Genomic DNA, 22,318 nt, shown 5'->3' on the forward strand with positions numbered 1-22,318 from the left:
GGCGACAGCACTAGGTATTTCCCATACATAATCATTAAATTAATAATCACAGTTTTATTATTATTATTATTGTATATCAAAACATCTTTACAAGAAATCTGTATTTCTAATGTATGTTTAAATATAAGATAACCCCAGGTAGGAACCATTCACTCAAAAAATATAGTTTTTACTTGTTCAAACTACTTTTATAGAATGAGCTGAAACAACATTTGAGATTTCATTGGGACAACTTAACTGTTTTATGTTCAATACACACAAATTTGTTAAACGTGTTAAGTTAACTTCATCGATTTGTGTTGGGACAACAGGAATAAATTGTGTGGAACCCTGCATTTTTGGGGACGCTGTGACGTCACGAGCGTCTTTTGAGCGACTGAGTTCCGCGTCGCAGTGCGCATGCGCAGCACATTCGTGTCCTTTTCGACACAGCACGACGGAACGCGGCCGCTCGACCACATGTGTTCAGCCGCATAAAACTTCAAAGAACTCGTGAAAATATCTGCCGGTTTAACCGAGTTTCATGGAAGATTCCGGTAAGTAAGCACTAGGTTGCAGATTTTCCCGCGTTTAGCTTCAGGAAAGCTCTGAGGAAACGTGCGCGGCTCCTCGTTAGCAGTTCGGCTAAACGCGTAAAGAAAACAGGCCGAAAGCACAGCAGCTCACTGACTCTTCACACACGCATACAGTATTTTAAAGCGATTTTTATCATAATATCTTGTATTTAACGGCTCGTCGTGCAGTAGAGCGCATTTAAAGCGTGTTTTCACCTGCAGGCGATGGGTTTGCTAATATTCGCTAACTTCCACGAATCATCGCGCGAGTTTCGCTAGGAAACCCCAAACAAACAGATCAGTACCGAACATATCGTCGAGGTTTCTGAATGTTTACGAATATTATCGTGTGTTCGTTCTGATTTATTGAAATACTTAATCTGTCGAATTTATTTTTATGTTTAGGAAAATGTGCGAGTTGCATTCAAATCAGGCGTCAGTTTATGCAAGAGAACACTGCATCACGTGACGCTTCTGTTCGACCTGTCACTAATTGTTTTAATGATAAATATTTTGCTTTAACATCTTATTTTTTGGTTTCGCCAGCTAAACATTTTAAAACGCGACACTAAGCTTAACAGTTAAAGTTTTACTTGTGGTAATGTGTTCTAATACGTTTCTGACTTGATTTGTAAACTTTGTCGTAGGAATGGTCGGTATTGCAAAAAATCTTACTCAAACGTTATGTACTTAAATAAATAGGTTGTTAATTCTGCCAGCTTTAATAATTTTGTGGATTCAATCATTATTAGGTTAATCTCTTAATTACAGGCTAAAGTATAGTTTATCATCAGCCATCTGGCCTTAAACATGACAACTTATTAAAATACAGGTAAAAAGGAGCCAAATTTACCAAAAACTATTATAAACATCATTTGTAACGGTTACAGTTTGATTTAGTCTAAATAACTACTAACAAATGCACACATTAATAATGTTTGCGATATTCTTCCATTAACATTTGGTGTGCTTATTACGAGGTAAATTAAATGCAAACTGATTGACTATTACATGTTTCCTCTGTGTGATTGGGTCTCAAAATAATCCACATTAAGTAAAAATTTTGAGTTTATGAGCTCAATCTTTGTTTGTAGGATGAATGATCCATGTCAATAGCCAGGTTTTCACTTTAAAGTGAACCAAATCTTGTTAAGTTAAATTAAATAAAAAATGCCAATGCTAATGAGATGGGTCACATCAAATTTTTAGAATGGCTGACTGTAGTATTGGGAACCTAGCAACCAATAGTAAACAAGAAAAACTTAATGGAGTTGTGTGTGTAATGTGCTCTGTATCAGTTTATTCGGTAAATGCATTCTCACATTATTTACATTGACCCTTTTTTGCATAAGTCTAAAACCAAAAAATTCTTGCAAATTAAGGCAATTTTGGTTGAAATGTGATGTTTCCTTCACTCATTGTTCATGCAATACTTCAAAATGGTCACCCAAAACTTAAAAATACTGTCATTTAGGCATGGGATAACCGTTTTCAAGGTATACTGAGGTTTGGGAAAAGATTAGGGTATATACAATATATTTTATTTATATTTAATAAATTATATTGTGTTCAAAGGGGAAAAGTTTTTGTATTTTATCTAGGGCTGCTCGATTATGGGAAAAATCATAATCACGATTATTTTGGTCATAATTGTAATCACGGTTATTCAAAACGATTATCAATTGAAGTCAAAAATATTCGTCCTCCAATGATTTTATTTTTATATATAAATATTTCCCAAATTATGTTTAACAGAGGGGTTTCTTTACAGTATTTCCTATTTTTTTTCTTCTGGAGAAAGGCTTATTTGTTTTGTTTCACGCAAACTCACACGCACACGCTACCTGTCCAAGGCTAAGCATGGCGCGCGCGCACACACACAACAGCATGTGCTCTTTTGCGCTTTAAAAAACATGAATGATGCGCATCCAGTGCTGCAAAAGTTACATTACAGCACATGCTTTTAGTCATTTTCACGTGAAACTGAGCTTTGCAGAGGCAAAGAGTTTTTACATGTGCACAACTGGAAAGGGGGCGGTACGTGATGGAATAATCGTTCACCTCGATTAATGGTTTTTCATAATCGTTAAAAGCCAAAATCGAAATCGTATTTTCGATTAATTGCGCAGCCCTAATTTTATCCGGACATTTAAAAAGTATATAATTTAGAGCAGTAATTGCAATACTGTGAAACCGTGATATTTTATTCAAGGTTATCATACCGTCACAATCTTATTTATTTAATTATTATCATTATTTACTCTCTCTTTACTTTATTTCTTTTTCTGTCGAACACAAAAGATGTTTTGAAGAAGGCTGTCAATGCTGAAACCACTGACTTCCATGGTAGAAAAAACAATACAGTGGAAGTCTTTTTCAGCTGAATATCTTCTTTAGTGTTTGGCAGAAGATCCTTTAAGACAGGATGATGGCCATCCAGTTAAAGAAGGAACTCGGTTAAATTCTCTTGTTTATCTGTTTAAAGCTTTGAACAGTTTGTGCAGTCCAGCATATTGCGTCACATCTGACCGCTTCTGTGGGGTCTAAATGACAGAATTGCACAATCGTTTTTCAAATGTAATCAAATGTGATTTGCTCCAGGTGAGTCAATGACCGGGATGTTGGACTCGAAATCCCCGGAAAGCGGGGACTCTCCTGCTATGGAGGGCACAACGGGGACTGATGATGTCACAGGCTTGAGCACGTCCGATTTGACGACAGAACAACCCCCAGAAAGCCAGGAGCAGACCCAGCCGGTGTCCGACATGGAGTTTTCGGTGGAGCATTTAAAGACTGCGGTACAGAACATTGACCAAAGTGCCAGTCCTGCAGAACCTGCTGCGGAAAACTCTGAGCAGCCGCCAGAGTCAAACGGACAGCAAGAGGACCAATCAGAACAGCCGGATGATGTGAAGGAGGCGGGACAAGGTGACTCTGAGAGTCCCTCCAATATGGAGCTGGAGGACGCGCCGAAAGAGCCAGCCGAACCCGCAGCAGAAGCAGATCCAGCGGCGCCACAAGAACCAGAACTTCCCACAGAATATGAGCGTTTGTCCAAGGTTGTGGAAGATAATCCTGAAGACTTCAATGGCTGGGTTTACCTCCTGCAGTATGTTGAACAAGAGGTAAGAGCCTTAAGTAAAATAATGAACCCTAATAAGCTGTGCTTTACAGGAAATTTATAAACAAATGGCAAAGAGAATGCGAACTACATAATAATGAGCTACATAATGATGAGCTACATAATGATGAGCTACATAATGATGAGAACTACATATAAAATGAGCTGTAATGCTGGCAAAAGAAACATTTAGAGTTTCTCCAACTGGTTGGATCAGTTTTTTGCACTCTGTAAAATCAGGCACGCTAGGATGTCACAAGCTTTACATTCTTGTAGATGATCCTCTGTGCTATTTCTAAAGCACTTTAAAGGGTCATCCAACACTGAAACACACTTTTTGATATGTTGACAGATATCGGTGTTCAAAATTGCAACCGTTTTGGTCGCATATGCGCCTGAAATTATATCCAATCCACCTCAAAATATATTTGGGAGCATGTATGCAAGTGCATAAAATTGTTGTCGTGTGATCAGTTTTCACAGAAAAATGTTCACCACATGCGCGGGTTTAAGAGGCGTTCACGCAATATGCATCTTTGCACCTAAAAACACCAAACGCAGCGCTCGGGAATGGTTTCAAGAGTTTTCACAGATATTTGACTGAATAGATTATGCGTATCTGGCGTATCTGTGCTCTGAGCTCAGAAAGACACCCTGACTCGTGGTATTCCCCTTATCAGGATAGAGATAGGGTCCGAGCGCAGTGTCTAGCCCGGCTCCAGAAGGCTCACCCCGCAGATTTAAATGGGTAACGGGTTTAATAGTGTGGAGTTGGGGTGGTGGAGGGATGCTGAAGTCAAGAGGAATCAGAGGTATGACGTGTTTGACTATTTATAGGGGTTTGGTCTTGAGCTGATTGGATAACAGAAAGATTGTCTGTGATGAATTAGCCTCGTCAAAGACTGATCATGCTCCTCCAGAAATTTGTTTATAAAACATCCCTTAAAACAGTTGACATGTCACCTTGCTGCAGTAAACAAAGCCCACAGTGCTTGTCTTACTCTTATTGGCCCACTGCGCTGGAACAGGACGCGTATGGATTGGTTAATATCAGCTATCAATCACACCGTTTAAATGACGTGGAGCTAAAGCCACCAAAATGTAAAGGTCTGGATACGAGAGAATATTAACAACACTGGCAGATTTCGTTTTAGAAACCACCTAAAGTTACAGATAATGGCACATCTGATTAGTGATCATGTGCTGAATGTCAATCCTGCATTTACACTTTTTAAAGAGTGAATAAAAGACTTCCAGTGTTTAAAGTGCGCTATAAAAATCACTAAAGCATTTATCGTAAATCGGTGGGACGGAGTTTTCAGGTAACAGTGTTTGCCACTGAATCCACACATTTTAAACACAAGATGTTCTAACGTTAATTAAGCCTTTGTTTAATCATCATGACGCTGTTGTGTGACTTGACACCGCGTTCACCATCGCTAAAGAGCTGCATTCACTGAGATGAAACTAATATTGCAGCTCATTAAAAGACCGGTATTGCTATTAAGATAACGTATGCAAGTAATAAGTTATATGTCAAAATCATCAGACAGCAGCTGGGTGAACAGCACAGTTATTATTGTTAATTCAGTTCATCTCATTCGTGTTCAGCAGTGCGTGCAGGGCCGGTGAGCGCATGCAGATTTTTGTTTATTTGTTTAATTTTGATTAGAGTTGATTTCAAATGCAGTAAATCTGTTAATATAAAACCTGTAGTAACGGTGCTCATAGTTTTTGGTGGGTGTGAGTACATTTTGTCTGGTGCGCCTAAATTTTTAAAGTTAGGAGCTGCTAACAAGAAGAAAGGTTAATTCCGAGCCTTGAATATGTGCGACAGGTTGATCAAAACACTATTAGGACATCTACAGTGATCAACTATAAGGACTGTCTGATGTCCCGGGGCCTATGTACGAGATGCTCAGGACAGTCGACAGGATGGTTACTGGCCTGATAGTGCTGCCTTGTTACTAAAGTTTCATTTGGCTGTGACTGTTGTCAATTGCGTGCAAATACAGTCTTAAGGCTTGTACACACCGGGATGCGTTTCGTTTCCGTTTATCATTAGGGTTTTTTCCGATTTAAACCCAAGCAATTGTTTACTGGAATAGAGCAGAAGAGTATACAAAATCACTCCTTGTCGTTAGATGGTGCTACACAACTTTAAGCTTCTGACACCTGCTTGTAACACAGAAGAAGAAGATAGAAAGTTGACATGCTTGTTGTTTAAGTTAATGGCGATTTAGACAAGCATGTATGGTTCAAGCAGCAGCTCTAGTGATGAAGAAATGATGCTCTCCAGTGCAATAAGCAGCTCCACGTTCCTATCGCCTTTGGGCAAAAGCTTCCCGGTGGACCTTTAGGCCCCGTTACACTAATGTGTTTTAGTTTGAAAACGGCTAAGTTTTGCTATGGTTACGGCATCCGTCCACACTACGCCAGAGTTTTCAAGCGCCGAAAACGGGTTGTTTTGGAAACGCTGAATTGTTAGTAACAACTCGACCTCGTCGTCTGTCCACAAAAAGACCACTCTTGCGTTCTTTGCCATCGCGTTCATTGTTCAACCGGCGTTTGTTGACTAACAATAACCAAATGCCGAGCGAGACACATGCTTCTTGTTTATACTAGAATGCGCATGCCCAGAGTGCGCGAATAGTCACGTGATATAAGTTTTTGGTGGCGTAGTGTGGACTGAGAAGTTCAAAAACGCTAGGTGAAACGCTAGTGTGGACGCGGATCGTTTTTGATCTAAAACGCCGTTTTAAAACTAAAAAGCACTAGTGTAAACTGGGCCTTAGGGTGCTTTCACACTTTCACACTTTTCACACAATCATAAAGTAGGGCGCACACGCACATACAGCAGCTCACGTCACGTGATTTCCCGGCCGCGAATACAGCATTACATGAAGACAGAAATAACTTTTTTTTTTTTTAATATACCTTGTAAATACAGTATGTGACTCTTTCAACATCATTTGGAGGTGTCCATGTCACTGAGCAATGTATGTGAAACAATGAGAAGACTCGTGCAGCCGCCTTTTCTTCTGTCCCGAACTTGAAAATATGATTGGCAGAATCGTAGAAATGCTGGATTAAGACCGTCTAGGGCAGTGCTTCTCAAACTGTGGTACGTGTACCACTAGTGGTACGCAGGCTTCCTTCTAGTGGTTATGCGGAGGAATGAAAGAAGTCATGTGCATGCTACACACATTTAAAAATTTATCAAAAATGATGTAAATAATATGCCATAACATATAGCCTATATTTCTGAGGTAATCAGACACGTTTTTTAACTGTGCAGAGTTGTAGCTGCTTTAATGGGCCTACTAGATTTCTGTTTTTCAATACTGCTTATTTTGGTGGTACTTGGAGAGACAATTATTTTTGAGGTGGAACTTGATGAAAAAAGTTTGTGAACCCCTAGTCTAGGGGGTCGAACCGAGATCACAATCTTTTTTTGATTAATTGTGCAGCTCTACTACATATTAAACAAAACAAGCTTCCTGACAGTAAGCCCTAATGTTGAAAGAAACGTGTATAAATCCTACAGCTGGTGGGTTTGTACTTGCTGTAGATTTGTTCACTCCAGGATGAGGCACACATTATTAATAATTAGAGAAAGTCCTGCACATGCTCTATTTGTAAAAACACTTTAATTATAAGCATGTTTTTTTGCTTTATGTTTGATGCAATTCTATGAGGAATCAATTTCTTCATACTGAGTTTGTTTTTCAAAGCTATATGTTTTAACACTTGATTCTTTTAAAGGTGCTCAATAAAATATTTTAGTTTTGTTATTATTAAATACGCTTTTATAGTTTATCCAAAATAATTGGTAAAACGTACCTACATTTGCTCTCTATCTGTGTGTACTTGTTTAAACTTATTGAGCATACCTTTTCTCACCATGCAAATGGCTAGAGAAGCTGGCATGGGTTTAAACAAACAAGCACAACCAGAAGCTGTGGTTTACAGTGAATTATGACTGCTGTTCATATAATGACCATGCCAAGTCTCCTCCAGACCTCATTGGAGAATGTGGCAGATCCTGATTGGATAACTCAATGCTGATCATTAGTTGGTGAAATGTGTGTTTATTTCACAACTTTTGTGTTTGCTAGTGAAGGTCACTGTGTTACTCAGAGTCCTCATGTCAATACATAAAATCAGGTTGACTCTAAGCTCTTGGATTTGTTCTGCATTCCCTATGTCCTGTAGTTAAAGTGTCGTTGTTATTTTATATCTTATGTTCATTTTCTTTATTATCCATGCACATCTGTTTGTTGTTATATTTCATTTATAATAAATAATTTTATTTTAGTATTTGTCGTCTTTTATGTTGCAACTCATAACACAAAAGTGGAGACTCGTCCGGGATAACTTGGTGTAGATGACTAAATCTGCTGTTATACATTTACTGATGCAAAGCTCTGCTCTTTAAATCCTGTTAATTTTAATGGTCTTGGCAGTGCAAAAGCAGCAAAGCAAAAGGTTGACTAGCTTGAGCGCACTGCATGGTGCATGCCGAGTGTTTTTCAGCCACCGATGAAAGCTTTATGTGATTTTCAATGTCATAAGGTTTCTTTTACAGCATCGCCAATGTAATTTAATTAAAATATAATTAGTTAAATGCTTTTCAGCTTTTAGTTGTTCAAATGAAAAACGAGATGAGAGCGCCATCAGGAGGAACAGGCGAGCGTAGAAATTTCATTGAAAATAACTTGGTAAAATACAGTTCCATATTTAAAGTACATGCAGTGAAACAATTTAATGCTGTGTTTCCTGTCGTGTAAAAATTCAATTTGGCAGTGAAGATCCTTGATTTTAAACAAATCACATTTTCAATGCAGCATGTTTATAACGCTGTAACATTCACTGAAAGCGACTTGAGAAAAGCAAAGAAGTTGGCTCAGATTGACGCCTCTCAACTAGTTCACTGTCAATAAAATGTGGTTATTTTATCATTATAATTTAGTTTATTACGTTGAATTTAAAGTCTTCCAGTGCTTTTTAAATTAAATAATATACAATTATTACAAAGCATATCACAGGTTAGTATTAGGCCAAGTGCAATTGGAATTTTTGGTTTTTGGAATAAATTTATTTCAGTTCATGACTTGATTTTTTATTTGTTTTTTGGCTTAGAGCTTATTCTGAAATGGTTGTTAGGTGTATGTATGCATGTTGAGTAATTAATAACTGTTTCGAATGTGGCTCAACCAATAAGAGTCAAAGAGCAGAAAGATCGGTGTGTAATGCGCAATGTTCATTTTTTTTCAGCATGGTATATAATATGCTTATAAATTTCAACTACAAGTTATGTTGCAGGTTTTGCAATTTCTGAAAAACTAAAACTAAACATTAAAATTGTATTATTGCAAACTTTATGCATTTACACCATCAGGTATAGCAGACACTGATCAGTGGGCTTTTTCTTTTGTTTCAGAACCACCTTCTTGGCTCAAGAAAAGCATTCGATGCATTTTTCCTGCACTATCCCTACTGTTACGGCTACTGGAAGAAATATGCAGATATCGAGAGGAAACACGGCTACATTCAGATGGCCGATGAGGTGAGAATTACTGTTTTCAGGACAGATCAAACCAAGTCCCGTAAAAAAAAATATGCTCATGTTTAGTCAGTATTTTTGGGGAATTTGTGACTAAAACGTAGCTATAGATTAACTTGTGTGTTGAACTGTTGTATAGGGCTGTGCTGGTAACTCCCCTCCTCCCCATTCAATCCGTAATGATTGCAAACAAATGCAGCTTGGACAGAAATGCATTTTTATTTAGTCTTTATTGTTATAATAACTCGTAACAAAATATATATTTGATTGACAGGTGTACCGTCGAGGTCTGCAGGCCATTCCTCTGAGCGTCGACCTGTGGCTTCATTACATCACTTTCTTAAGAGAGAATCAAGACACCAGCGATGGAGAGGCTGAGAGTCGCATCAGGGCGTAAGTGTAACTAACACAACGACAAGTTTAAAAGGGACGTTGTACACCAAGCAAGATAAATAAAACAAAATTTGTTGATCAATGATCAATTTATTTGTAGATTCTGCTTGTAATTGTGCATCATCACTACTAACTACCAGGTTTCACTATTGATCTGCTGATCTTAATCATTCTAACCCCATATATGGGGTGCAACCCCATCTACACGAGGCGTCAATGCTTACTATTTTGCTTCCACTTTCAATGGGTGACATCACGCATTGCCGAACTGCATTGTGGTTTCGTCTGCGCCGCTTTAGTGGCGTTGCTCACTGCAGAAGTTTGGACTTTCTCAACTTATCAAGCGCCGACAGCCAATCAGGTTGCGGTATGCAAATACACCAGCTGAGACAGTAGCTGTATGCTGACTAATTTCATTAGCTTACGCTGCTGCTATGACGATCGCGTCAGCCTCAACTTCAGACACGCCCTCTGTCAAGCGTTGACGCTGAAGCCCCGTGTGAATGAGGCGTCAGTTCTCCCGCATTTTACACACAAACACACTCGAGCTGCAGCACTGGAGTCCTGGGATACTTTTATCCTTCAGTTTGCCGGCATGTCTTTCAGTACTTGGTTATTCCCCATGGTATTAGCAATTCTTTCCATGATAGTCATGATGGTTAAATAATAGAGGGCTGAACATCATCAGTGTGCTTCTCCACAGTGTCATCTATAGAGTTAAACTGCGCTTTAGATGATCATACACTGTGAATTGTGCACACTTGTGATCCATATTCTGTTGTTTTTCAGCCCTCATGTCTGTCAGAGCTGTAACTCAGCCATGTTTGCATTTATCTTGTGGATCTTCCTCTGAGATTCAGTCATTAGTGACAGTGCTATAGAATATCAGCTTCTGCCTTTATATTTGGTGTTCGATTTTTTTTTTTTTTTTTTTTTTTTTTTTTATAGCTTGGATTAGAGATGCACGATTCTGGCTAAAATGTAAATCGCGAAAATTAATTAATTTATTTTTAAAATAAAGATCAGGTAGATTCTGTAGATGTAAAATAAAGCTTAATATGAGATTGTTTTTTTCATGAACATATGGTGAAACAACAATATTCAGTCTTTCCTCTTGGTTTTTTTTTCCAGCTGTGGCGCCAGGCCATTTTTTTTAAAAACAGATCTACCAACTACCTGTGGCGTTATTTCAGTGACAAATGTCGTGAGCGCAGCTTTAGAAGTTGGGATCGGGGAATTTATGTAATAGCCTACAGCATGCTGATCTCTTTGCCTGCGTGCCGATTTCCTCTGCTCGTTCCAAGCCCCCCAAATATTAGCTGCTTCAAGGGTGCGCAGATCTTCTTGTGCGCTCTCAAATAAAAGCTGCTGAAGCGTGATTTAGTGCGTTTATCTCCAGCATTTATTAGACTTGCTAGGAATATTTATGAATGTCTCCTAAAAGAGCTACAGAGCGATATTAATGCGTCCTGAAGTAAAGTGAAACGGCTATACGTCGTGTTTGCTGGCTTCATGCATCACTCACCTGTCAGTCAGTCACCAAAGGGTTTAACAAATGACGCACAGAACTACTATGGTTACAGAAAAGTTTGCGCTGTTATAATTCACTTACTTTTTAATGCGTTTTGGTGAGATTATTACCCACTATTAAGAAAAATAAAATGTTTAGAATGAGAAGCTGTAATGTCGCTGTGACAGGATGAATTTTGCCATGGAAGAGTGAATGTAGTGGAAACCGTGATATTATTATTATTATTATTTGTAGGTCTACTAGTTTCAATAAATAACTCTATTCTACTTATAATAATTCTGATGTTGGATTATGTTTGAGATAGAGGCCTATGCTTGCAATCTGTCATTGACAACATTATAAGACCATTTAATTCACTGGTAAAACCCTCATTATATAGGCTCGAGTAGTTATACTGACACTGTAAACATTTATTTTCATGCACAGCTCTGTGTTCGCTATGAAAGAAAAAAACGTATCTCATGCTTGTCGCAGTCATAACTCTAAAATGCCACATGATTATTTAAATGATGTGCACGCTTTCGGTTTCATTTTCACTGCCGTGTGCTGTTCATACTTCGCACGTGCCTCTTAAACGATCACTCTGTGCCACAAACTGAATATTATTTACAACTTAAGCTTTTACTCACAGCATATGCAGGTTCTGTTCACTAAAGAGCTTCTCTCCTTACCTTGAAAATATGATTGGCAGAATCGTAGAAATGCTGGATTAAGATCGTCTAGGGGTCGAACCGAGATCGCCATCTTTTTTGGATTAATTGTGCAGCTCTAGCTTGGATTAGTATTTACTGGTAGGGAAAATGTGTTTATTTACTTTTAATGTTTCTGCTTTTACTGTGCATTTCAGTTTATACTTTAATTACATTTAAAATACAAACAAGGATAGAAACCGTATAAAAAGCAGACAAACCTACTGACTCACAGTTATAGGTTGCATAGATTGATGTGTGTCAGGGATGCTAACATTTGCCTCAAGTCCATAAATTTCCCCTTTCTAGCTGATCTTTCTATGAGAATTATGCAGAGCACAGGCATGTCTCGTGCATGGTAAAGCATTACCAACCAACAAAAGGATTCAACATAGAAAAATAATAATATAAACACATTAGAATTAATAAGAATCTAAAAATGCTTGTTTTCCTTCAGGTCCTATGAGCATGCAGTTCTGGCCTGCGGGACAGATTTCCGCTCGGACCGTCTGTGGGAGGCTTATATCGCATGGGAGACGGAGCAAGGGAAGCTGGCCAATGTCACCGCCATCTACGACCGTCTGCTCTGCATTCCCACACAGCTGTACTCGCAGCATTTCCAGAAGTGAGTGACCGACACAGCACATGTTAGAGCTGTACGATAGTGGAGAGATGCGACATTTTATCGCAATGTTTATCACAGAAAAACGAAATATCGCAATGTCAAATTTTTTTATATCATGCAGCCGTTTGTCATCTGGTGAAAGTGTGTCCGTATCGTAATGTTTATCGCAGAAAAACAAAATATCGCAATGTGCTATTTTTCATACGTCGCAGATTTATAAAATGTAATTAAAAATCGTTGCTGCATTTTCAGGTTTAAAGACCACGTGCAGAGCAACAACCCGAAGCACTTCCTGTCAGAAGAGGAGTTCGTGTCGCTGCGAGTGGAGCTGGCGAATGCAAATAAACCCAGCGGAGACGAGGACGCAGAGACTGAAGCTCCTGGGGAAGAACTGCCGCCAGGCACCGAGGACCTGCCAGACCCTGCTAAGGTAAGAGCGCTGTCTGCATCTGTGGGGTTTCAGACGTGGCACAGGTAGGCAGGGGCGTCTGATCCTGGAGACAAGCAAACGTGTGCAGGTTTGAAGAGGTGTCTTTCCGTTAGCAGCCAATGAAAACCTGAGGGTCCAGGTTGGCATCCAATCAGGGGCTAAAAGCGGGACGGGGGTCTCGTGACGAAATGGCACCGCCCCTCCCAGCACCCACCGCCGCAGCCGATTCACTGGGTGTGCAAACCGTACTGTTTCTGTCAAACTCATGGTGACGTAGACCTTTTGCGTAGCTGGACATCAGACGAGATAACATGTTTGCGCTGCGCCGTTGAAGACGATGCTCAGGAATGTGTATTTCGCCCTCTAGAGAGTGACGGAGATCGAGAACATGCGGCACAAAGTGATCGAGACGCGCCAGGAGATGTTCAACCACAACGAGCACGAAGTCAGCAAACGCTGGGCCTTCGAGGAGGGGGTGAGTGTTTCTGCTGGTCAATAAAGGGTTAACATATATTGCTGGTGGTTGATGCAGAATGAAGCACAGCAGGTTTATCAGCAGATGTTGTGTGAGACTGAAGGGTTTATCCTGCAATAACAACTGGCAGGATGTGCATTATACTGATTATATCACAGTTGCTGGCCACAAAGCACAGTAGGCAGTGCTGTCACCTCACAGCAAGAAGGTCGCTGGTTCGAACCTCGGCTCAGTTGGCGTTTTTGTGTGGAGTTTGCATGTTCTCCCTGCGTTCGCGTGGGTTTCCTCCGGGTGCTCCGGTTTCCCCCACAGTCCAAACACATGCGGTACAGGGGAATTGGTTAGGCTAAATTGTCCGTAGTGTATGAGTGTGTGTGGATGTTTCCCAGAGATGGGTTGCGGCTGGAAGGGCATCCGCTGCGTAAAAACTTGCTGGATTAATTATCGGTTCATTCCGATGTGGTGACCCCGGATTAATAAAGGGACTAAGCCGACAAGAAAGTGAATGAATAATGCTGGCCACAAAACTGAGTTATTATGAAATAAAATCGCTGTCGGAAGTATTCTGTGCGCAAATAATATCCACGCATCTGTAATTTATAAAAACGTAAAGGAAAACTGAACGTAGTCATAATTTTATGAGGGTACAATTCCAAAATCTGCGATTAGAACAGACACAGATGTGACATTTATTTATTTATTTTTTAATCTTTTTTAATTGAACATTTTGATTTTGAGCAAAGCCCGAGATCCACCCCACAAAATATGTAAAATAAAAATAAAAACAGTAATATTGTAATAATAAGTACAAAATCAGGATTGAAACATAAATGATACCGTCTCTCTCATATTTGACCAAAATTGTACAGTTTCTTTTACTGGCTCCTTTTGTTTTGGCTGTGGCGTAATCCAGACTAATAATGTCCAGTAGATAGAGCCTCCAGGATAGATCAGTTAGATCCAGCCATAGTCAAAAAAACTGAAAGTGCTTTTTTTTTGGTTTATGGATAAGGTGAGTGATGAATCGTCCAGCATAAGAAAAAGCAATGGGTCGCATTGGATCTGAGTTTCCATTTAGTTCTGATAAATAGTCTCATACCTTGGTCCAGAATAGTAGATGCGACATTTTTTGTCTGTTTGTATGCGACTCACGAATTTACGATGGGTGTACTTTACAAACACAAAATAGTTTCACTACGGACACCCGATTACGAGTACGAATCAAAAAGCGCCACTCCACTGTTAAAATCAATCATTTAAAATAACGAACAGTTAACCGATAAATCATTATCTTCAATTCCAGATGTGTCTGTTCGTTATTTTAAATGATGATCGCTGGATTTTGTGGAAATTGGCATCCCTAATCCCAAGTTTTTTAAACAATTTATCAATATGCATTTGATCTATAAGAGGTCTCGTAAAAATATTGCATCGCCTCTAGTAGGCATAAACCCTCAAACATTTAACTGACTGTAGGAAATTGAAATATTACAAATATTTTTGATGTCTTTGACAATTCAAAACATGAGCTGAATACAGGGCCAATGGACTCCACAACCCACCAGGGGGGAATGCAGGAAAAACCAGTTCCTGCTGCATTTGCATCTGAGTATGCTGAAACTCAGCTTCATCCCCCCAACTCACGCATATGGTCATTTCAATGTTTGAATGTTCTAGATAACCAAACTGACTTTAACTATCATGTTTGATATCATTTGAAATGTCTCAGTGCGATTGGTACAATGGTCTCATTCTCTCAGAAATAGATATAATCAAAACAATAAATATATAACTTCAGGCATCTTTTGAACCACTGTGAAGGGTGTGACTTTTCCCTAAGTGTGAATGCCTTTTGTTATTCACACCCCCTTCCTTGAGGGAATTCTTGGATTATTTAAGGTAAGGTTTAAGAAAGACGCAGGGCGATTCTGCCTAACCAGATCAGCCCATAACATGGAGCCTGCTCCATGTTATGTATATTTCAAAGTCAGGAATGCATCTCTTTCATCTTGGATTTATCTTTGATAATTTGATGTTTTGTATTGATCTTTTATGAATTGACTGATTGAATTGGCATAATACATTTATCTGACTAATAAATTGTTATGTTTTGAATGATTCAAACAGAGTTCGTGTTATTATCTTTAGTAGATTGTGGTAATTTCATAGCACCACAAGCCCCTGTTCAGGTTAGTAGCGGACTAGAACACGGTAGACGGAGCATTGCGGCACGCTATACGATGTCTCTAGAGCTCCGACTAACAAATTGGCATTTATTCATGTATACTTAGGCTGTAAAAGGATATCTAAGGGGATAGTCCTTCACCCGATAAACTTATGATACTATTTTTTGCCGTCATCTTCATTATATCAAGGGTCTGTCTGTTTAAAAAAAACAATAAACATACTGTTACCGTTAAATAATTCCTTGAGAAATTCTGCACAAGCTGCCTGTGACGTTAACTCGCGTTACACTAGGTCACTATCCTAAGGAGCACAGCGAAAATAGACCTCAACCTCAATTACAGCTCAAGACGGACATTTCTCAAAGAGGGAATAGCAAAAATCTGTGTGTGGGAGCTCAAGTGCTCAGCGAGCTTTCTTTAGTCTGGAATCAGGATCACACTGGTGCACTGTGCGCGATCGATGGCTCTCATTTGTTTATTAATGCCTGTGAGAGTGGTGACAATCTTAACAGGGGAATGAAGCTTTTTGATTTGAAGTCATAATCAGGTCTTCGTGTCCGTAGTGAAAGTGTTTTACGTTTGTAAAGTACACTCATCGTAAATTCATCAGTCGTATACAAACAAAGAAAATGTCACATCTATGTCTGGTCCGACGGTAGATTTTGGAATTGTACCCTCCTAAAATTACGAGTACGCTCCGTTCTCCTTTACAATATCATGATTACAGATGCATGAATTTTATTTCCGCACATTATATTTATGACTGCGATTTGTATTCCATAAATTATTAGATACACAACATTGAGCTCTAATAATAGCCTACACCAGGGATGCCCAAACCCGGTCCATTAGGGCTGGTGTCCTGCATAGTTTAGCTTTAACTTACCTCAACACACCTGTCTGGAAGTTTCTAGTATACATAAAGCTTGATCAGGTGTGGTTGAAGCTAAAGTCTGCCGGACACCAGCCCTACAGAACCGAGAGTGGGGCACCCCTGGCCTACACTAATCGGCTTTATTATTGGAAGTCAATGGGGCAAAAACAGCCACCAGCACAAGTGTAGTAAATTTCCCCATAGGGGATTTGTTTTTATAATCTTTCAGTGCATTTTCCCAAAGTATGTGTCAAAATAAGATCCAAAAATTATTCCAGTTGCTAAAATACAAAGAAAGTTTTTACCAAATTAAGCCTCTAAATCAGCTCAGAGTGCATGAAAGTAACCCAACAGCACTCAACTTTGCATGTATGGAATGTAAATAACCTCACCTTGCATTGTGCAGATCAAGCGTCCGTATTTCCACGTCAAAGCGCTGGAGAAGACGCAGCTGAACAACTGGCGGGAGTACCTGGATTTTGAGCTGGAGAACGGGACGCCGGAGCGTGTGGTGGTGCTGTTCGAGCGCTGTCTGATCGCCTGCGCGCTCTACGAGGAGTTCTGGATCAAGGTAAATCCGCTTTTCTGTCGCCGCGCGCCCTCCGCCATGCCCTCTGTCCACCCTATGCTTCCCCATCAACGAATTCATCACTTCCACAGTAAAACTTGCTGCACTCTTTGCGTGTAACGTTGATATTTGACTGTATCTGTTATATTAGGGGATGGCCTGCTTGCCACACAAGATTTGACTGCAGCATTTGCCAACTACGTTGCACCTCTCCGTCTCCTTCTACCTTACAGAATCTTATCTTATTGGTTCCATGAAGGTGCTGATGGGTTTAACACAGAAATTCTCAAAACGATCTTGTCAATGGAAATTCAGCAGTGGCGAGGATGTGAAATGAAGGTTCAATTTTTGTGCTCTCTCCTTTTTTTCTTTCTGTTATTCCCTCTCTCCATTCCTCTCTCTGTTGTCTCTCTGCCTCTTTCCTTTTTCTCTCTGCTTTTCTCTTCTCCTTCTCTCTCTATCTCTCTCCTGCTTGTTTTCTATAGTACGCCAAGTATCTGGAGAGCTACAGCACTGAAGCAGTTCGCCACATCTACAAGAAGGCCTGCACCGTCCACCTGCCCAAAAAACCCAACGTTCACCTGCTCTGGGCCGCCTTTGAGGAGCAGCAGGGTAATTACATCACAAATCATTATTCACTCTGATTTTATACAACATTTCAGCCAAGCAATCTGCAATATTTATGACACAAAGACCCTCACACACACATTTATATCTGCAGACCAACATTCATGACCCACAGACCCTCACACACACATTAATATCTGCAGACCAACATTAATGACGCAAAGACCCTCACACACACATTTATATCTGCAGACCAACATTAATGACGCAAAGACCCTCACACACACATTAATATCTGCAGACCAACATTAATGACGCAAAGACCCTCACACACACATTTATATCTGCAGACCAACATTAATGACGCAAAGACCCTCACACACACATTTATATCTGCAGACCAACATTAATGACGCAAAGACCCTCACACACACATTTATATCTGCAGACCAACATTATTGACACAAAGACCCTCACACACAAATTTATATCTGCAGACCAACATTAATGACACAAAGACCCTCACACACACATTTATATCTGCAGACCAACATTGATGCAAAGACCCTCACACACACATTAATATCTGCAGACCAACATTGATGACGCAAAGACCCTCACACACACATTTATATCTGCAGACCAACATTAATGACGCAAAGACCCTCACACACACATTAATATCTGCAGACCAACATTAATGACGCAAAGACCCTCACACACACATTTATATCTGCAGACCAACATTAATGACGCAAAGACCCTCACACACACATTTATATCTGCAGACCAACATTAATGACACAAAGACCCTCACACACACATTTATATCTGCAGACCAACATTATTGACACAAAGACCCTCACACACAAATTTATATCTGCAGACCAACATTAATGACACAAAGACCCTCACACACACATTTATATCTGCAGACCAACATTACTGACACAAAGACCCTCACACACACATTTATATCTGCAGGCCAACATTGATGCAAAGACCCTCACACACACATTAATATCTGCAGACCAACATTGATGACGCAAAGACCCTCACACACACATTAATATCTGCAGACCAACATTGATGACGCAAAGACCCTCACACACACATTAATATCTGCAGACCAACATTAATGACGCAAAGACCCTCACACACACATTTATATCTGCAGACCAACATTAATGACGCAAAGACCCTCACACACACATTTATATCTGCAGACCAACATTAATAACGTGGAGACCCTCACACACACATTTATATCTGCAGACCAACATTAATGACACAAAGACCCTCACACACACATTTATATCTGCAGACCAACATTAATGACACAAAGACCCTCACACACACATTTATATCTGCAGACCAACATTAATGACACAAAGACCCTCACACACACATTTATATCTGCAGACCAACATTAATGACACACAGACCCTCACACACACTTTTATATCTGCAGACCAACATTATTGATCCAAACACCCTCACACACACATTTGTAATTCCTCTGCCTGATATTTCTCTGGTTTTTCAGGAAGTGATGGTTTTCTTCTTTTGTTTCTCATTGGATGTAAACGCTGCTTTATTTGCAATTGTTCCAGCTGTAATCGGTGGATGGGAACACAGTGCATGTTGGCAATATAAACATTGTAAATTTAGATTTTACACCGACTTTATTGCATGTGTGTGTGTGCAGGCAGCATCGATGAGGCACGCAGCATCCTGAAGGCGGTGGAGGTTTCAGTGCCGGGTCTGGCGATGGTTCGCCTGCGGCGGGTCAGTCTGGAGCGCCGGCACGGGAACATGGAGGAGGCGGAAGCTCTGCTGCAGGACGCCATCACCAACGGGAGGAACAGCAGCGAGTCCTCCTTCTACAGCGTCAAACTTGCCCGACAGCTAGTCAAAGTGCAGAAGAGCATCGGCAGGGCCAAGAAGGTGCTGCTGGAGGCTGTGGAGAAAGATGAGGTGCGCTCACAGCAAACAAACTAAAACTGAACAGGAGAAGTCTTATCTGATGTATTCTTATATACAGTGTTCAGCACCCCCTTTTGAAAAGGAATATTTTATCCATTTCTCAGTGAATGTAGACATTTTATTTTGGTGCACGGCTGTAGCTAGAGCATTGGCGACTTTAGATACAGGGTTTGGTGACTAGCTACAGGTTTGATGACTATAGCAGTGAGGTTAACGGTTAGCTTCGCGGTTGGGCGACTGTAGCTATGGGTTTGACAACTGTTGCAAGAGGGTTGACGACTGTAGCTACGGCTTTAAGGATTCACTAGGGTTGGTGACTAGTAATGGGGTTGGGAGATTAGCTTCGGATTAAGCGACTAGCTACAGGTTTGGCGACTGGGCTTAGACGATTGTAGCAATGGGGTTTGATGACTAGCTGGGGGTTGTGCGACTGTAGCTATGGGTTTGACAACTGTAGCAATGGGTTTGACGAATGTAGCTACGGCTTTGAGGACTCTTAACAACAGGGTTAGTGACTAGCAATGGGGTTTGATGACTAGCTGGGGGTTGTGCGACTGTAGCTATGGGTTTGACGACTGTAGCAATGGGTTTGACGAATGTAGCTACGGCTTTGAGGACTCTTAACAACAGGGTTAGTGACTAGCAATGGGGTTTGATGACTAGCTGGGGGTTGTGCGACTGTAGCTATGGGTTTGACGACTGTAGCAATGGGTTTGACGAATGTAGCTACTTCTTTGAGGACTCTTAACAACAGGGTTAGTGACTAGCAATGGGGTTGGGCAACTAGCTTCGGATTGGGCGACTAGCTACGGGTTGGGTGATTGCAGGGTTAGACGACTGTAGCAATGGGGTTTGATAACTAGCTGGGGAGTTGGGCGACTAGCTATGGGGTTGCTGACTGTAGCTATGGCTTTGAGGACTCTAACAATGGGGTTGGCGACTAGCAGTGGGGTTGGGCGGCTGTAGCTACTTGGTTGGGCGACTAGTTACAGGGTTGGGCGACTAGCTTCAGGTTGGGAAAATTAATCTACAGGTTGGGTGACCTAGCTATGGTTTGGGCGACTGTAGCAATGGGTTTGACTACTGTTGCAATCGGGTTGACAACCGTAGCTACGGCTTTGATGACTTTAACAACAGCTGTGGACGACTGTAACAATAGGGTTTGAAAACTAGCTGCGTGGTTCGGGGACTGCGGCTACGGGGTCTGCGACTAGCGTCTGGCTTGTGCAACTGTTGCTATGGGTTGAGCGACTGGAGCAACAGGGTGGGCAACTGTAGCAAAGGGGTTGATTACTGTAGCTACAGGTTTAACAACTGTTGCAACGGGGTTGATGACCGTAGCCACGGCTTTGGGAGCTCTAACAACGTGGTTGGCAACTGGCAATGGGGTTGACCGACTAGCTACGGATTGGCTGACTCTAACTACGGGGTTGGACTACTAGTAGCGGGGTTGAGCGACTGTACCTATGGGTTAGGCAACTGTAGCAACAGGGTTGACAACTAACTACGGTGTTGACCACTATAACTGCGGTGTTGACGATTATAGCAATGAGGTTGATGACGGTAGCAACGGGTTTGACAACTAACTACGGTGTCAACGACTGTAGCTATAGGTTTGACGACTAACTAAGGAGTTGAGGACTGTAGCAATGGGGTGGGCTACAACACCAACACTTTTAAACCTGAACTGATCTTGATCAACTACATGTATGTGTTTTAAAGTCTGAGCTCCATATATCGGAGTGACAGAAGGAAACGGCACACCGCATATTTTGAGCTGGATTCTGATATTCCTCATTTCTCTCCGCAGACGAACCCGAAGCTGTACCTGAATCTGCTGGAGCTGGAGTACAGCGGAGACGTGCAGCAGAACGAAGCTGAAATCATCGCCTGTTTCGACCGCGCGCTCAGCAGCTCCATGGCTCTGGAGTCACGCATCACTTTCTCTCAACGAAAGGTGGACTTTCTGGAGGACTTCGGCAGCGACATCAACACGTACGAGCAGCACTTACAGACATACGGCATCAAAATCTGCACTTCAGGCTTTCAAAATGAGTTTTCACTAGGGTATTATGTCCTATAGTCTTAAAGGGGCAGTTCACACACAATTAAAGTTTTAGATGTTAAAAACTCAAATACTGTATTATAGAGTCTTAAAGGGACAGGTCACCCAAAATTGATAGATATGTAGTGTTAACTCATTTCAGTATTGTATGATCATTTAGATTTAAAGGCACAGTTCATCCAAAAACTGAAATTTTTCATGTTTAAAAACTTATTTTCAGCTAAGTATAGAATTAAAGGGCCAGTTCACTCAACATTGTCTTCAGTAATCTGTGTGGAGATTAAGCATGAGGCCGCTCTCTGGTATCCAGAACGAATGAAACAAAAACACTCTCTCGAACTTAGTAGAATATAAAATAAAAACATGACATTTAATCCTTTTTTCTGAAGATACTGGACTTTTTTGCCTCAGTAAATACATATAAATAATCTTGTTTGCAATAAATTATAAAATAGAAATATGATGAGTCCATATTGCTCGTCCCTGCAATACAGCACATTGTTGTCGTTATAGATGTAAAGGTAAGGGTTTTTATAGTCAACATAATGCTGATATTGTTGTGTTTTTCAGGCTGATGGCAGCGTATGAGCAGCACCAGAGGCTACTGGCGGAGCAGGAGTCCTTCAAGAGGAAAGCAGAGAACGGGTGAGTTACATCTTTACAATTATAAGCATTATTCTATCAAATA

The 22,318-nt window shown here is 40.6% G+C and overlaps 1 protein-coding gene across 5 annotated transcripts in view; it reads left to right on the forward strand.

The window, feature by feature from the left end:
- The first annotated feature begins 395 nt into the window (after window positions 1-395).
- prpf39 (PRP39 pre-mRNA processing factor 39 homolog (yeast)) overlaps window positions 396-22,318 on the forward strand; it is a 26,344-nt gene continuing 4,421 nt past the window's right edge. The window contains exons 1-12 of one of the 5 annotated variants that reach the window (XR_015517482.1): window positions 396-536; window positions 3,156-3,679; window positions 9,119-9,244; window positions 9,516-9,634; window positions 12,312-12,479; window positions 12,732-12,909; window positions 13,277-13,384; window positions 16,851-17,015; window positions 17,498-17,624; window positions 19,288-20,072; window positions 20,320-21,560; window positions 22,201-22,275. Coding sequence is in view for 1 of the 5 variants with exons in the window: in NM_001004520.1 (NP_001004520.1) it covers window positions 524-536; window positions 3,156-3,679; window positions 9,119-9,244; window positions 9,516-9,634; window positions 12,312-12,479; window positions 12,732-12,909; window positions 13,277-13,384; window positions 16,851-17,015; window positions 17,498-17,624; window positions 19,288-19,556; window positions 21,376-21,560; window positions 22,201-22,275 (2,057 nt within the window). In the remaining 4 variants the exon portion in view is untranslated. Of the gene's footprint in view, window positions 537-3,155; window positions 3,680-9,118; window positions 9,245-9,515; window positions 9,635-12,311; window positions 12,480-12,731; window positions 12,910-13,022; window positions 13,144-13,276; window positions 13,385-16,850; window positions 17,016-17,163; window positions 17,272-17,497; window positions 17,625-19,287; window positions 20,073-20,319; window positions 21,561-22,200; window positions 22,276-22,318 lie in introns of those variants that run through there. The other 4 variants (NM_001004520.1, XR_015517483.1, XR_015517484.1 and 1 more) reach the window with 4 other exon arrangements.

The sequence above is a fragment of the Danio rerio genome, chromosome 20, assembly GCF_052040795.2.
Source record: "Danio rerio strain M-AB ecotype USA chromosome 20, GRCz13ab, whole genome shotgun sequence".
NCBI lineage: Eukaryota > Metazoa > Chordata > Actinopteri > Cypriniformes > Danionidae > Danio > Danio rerio.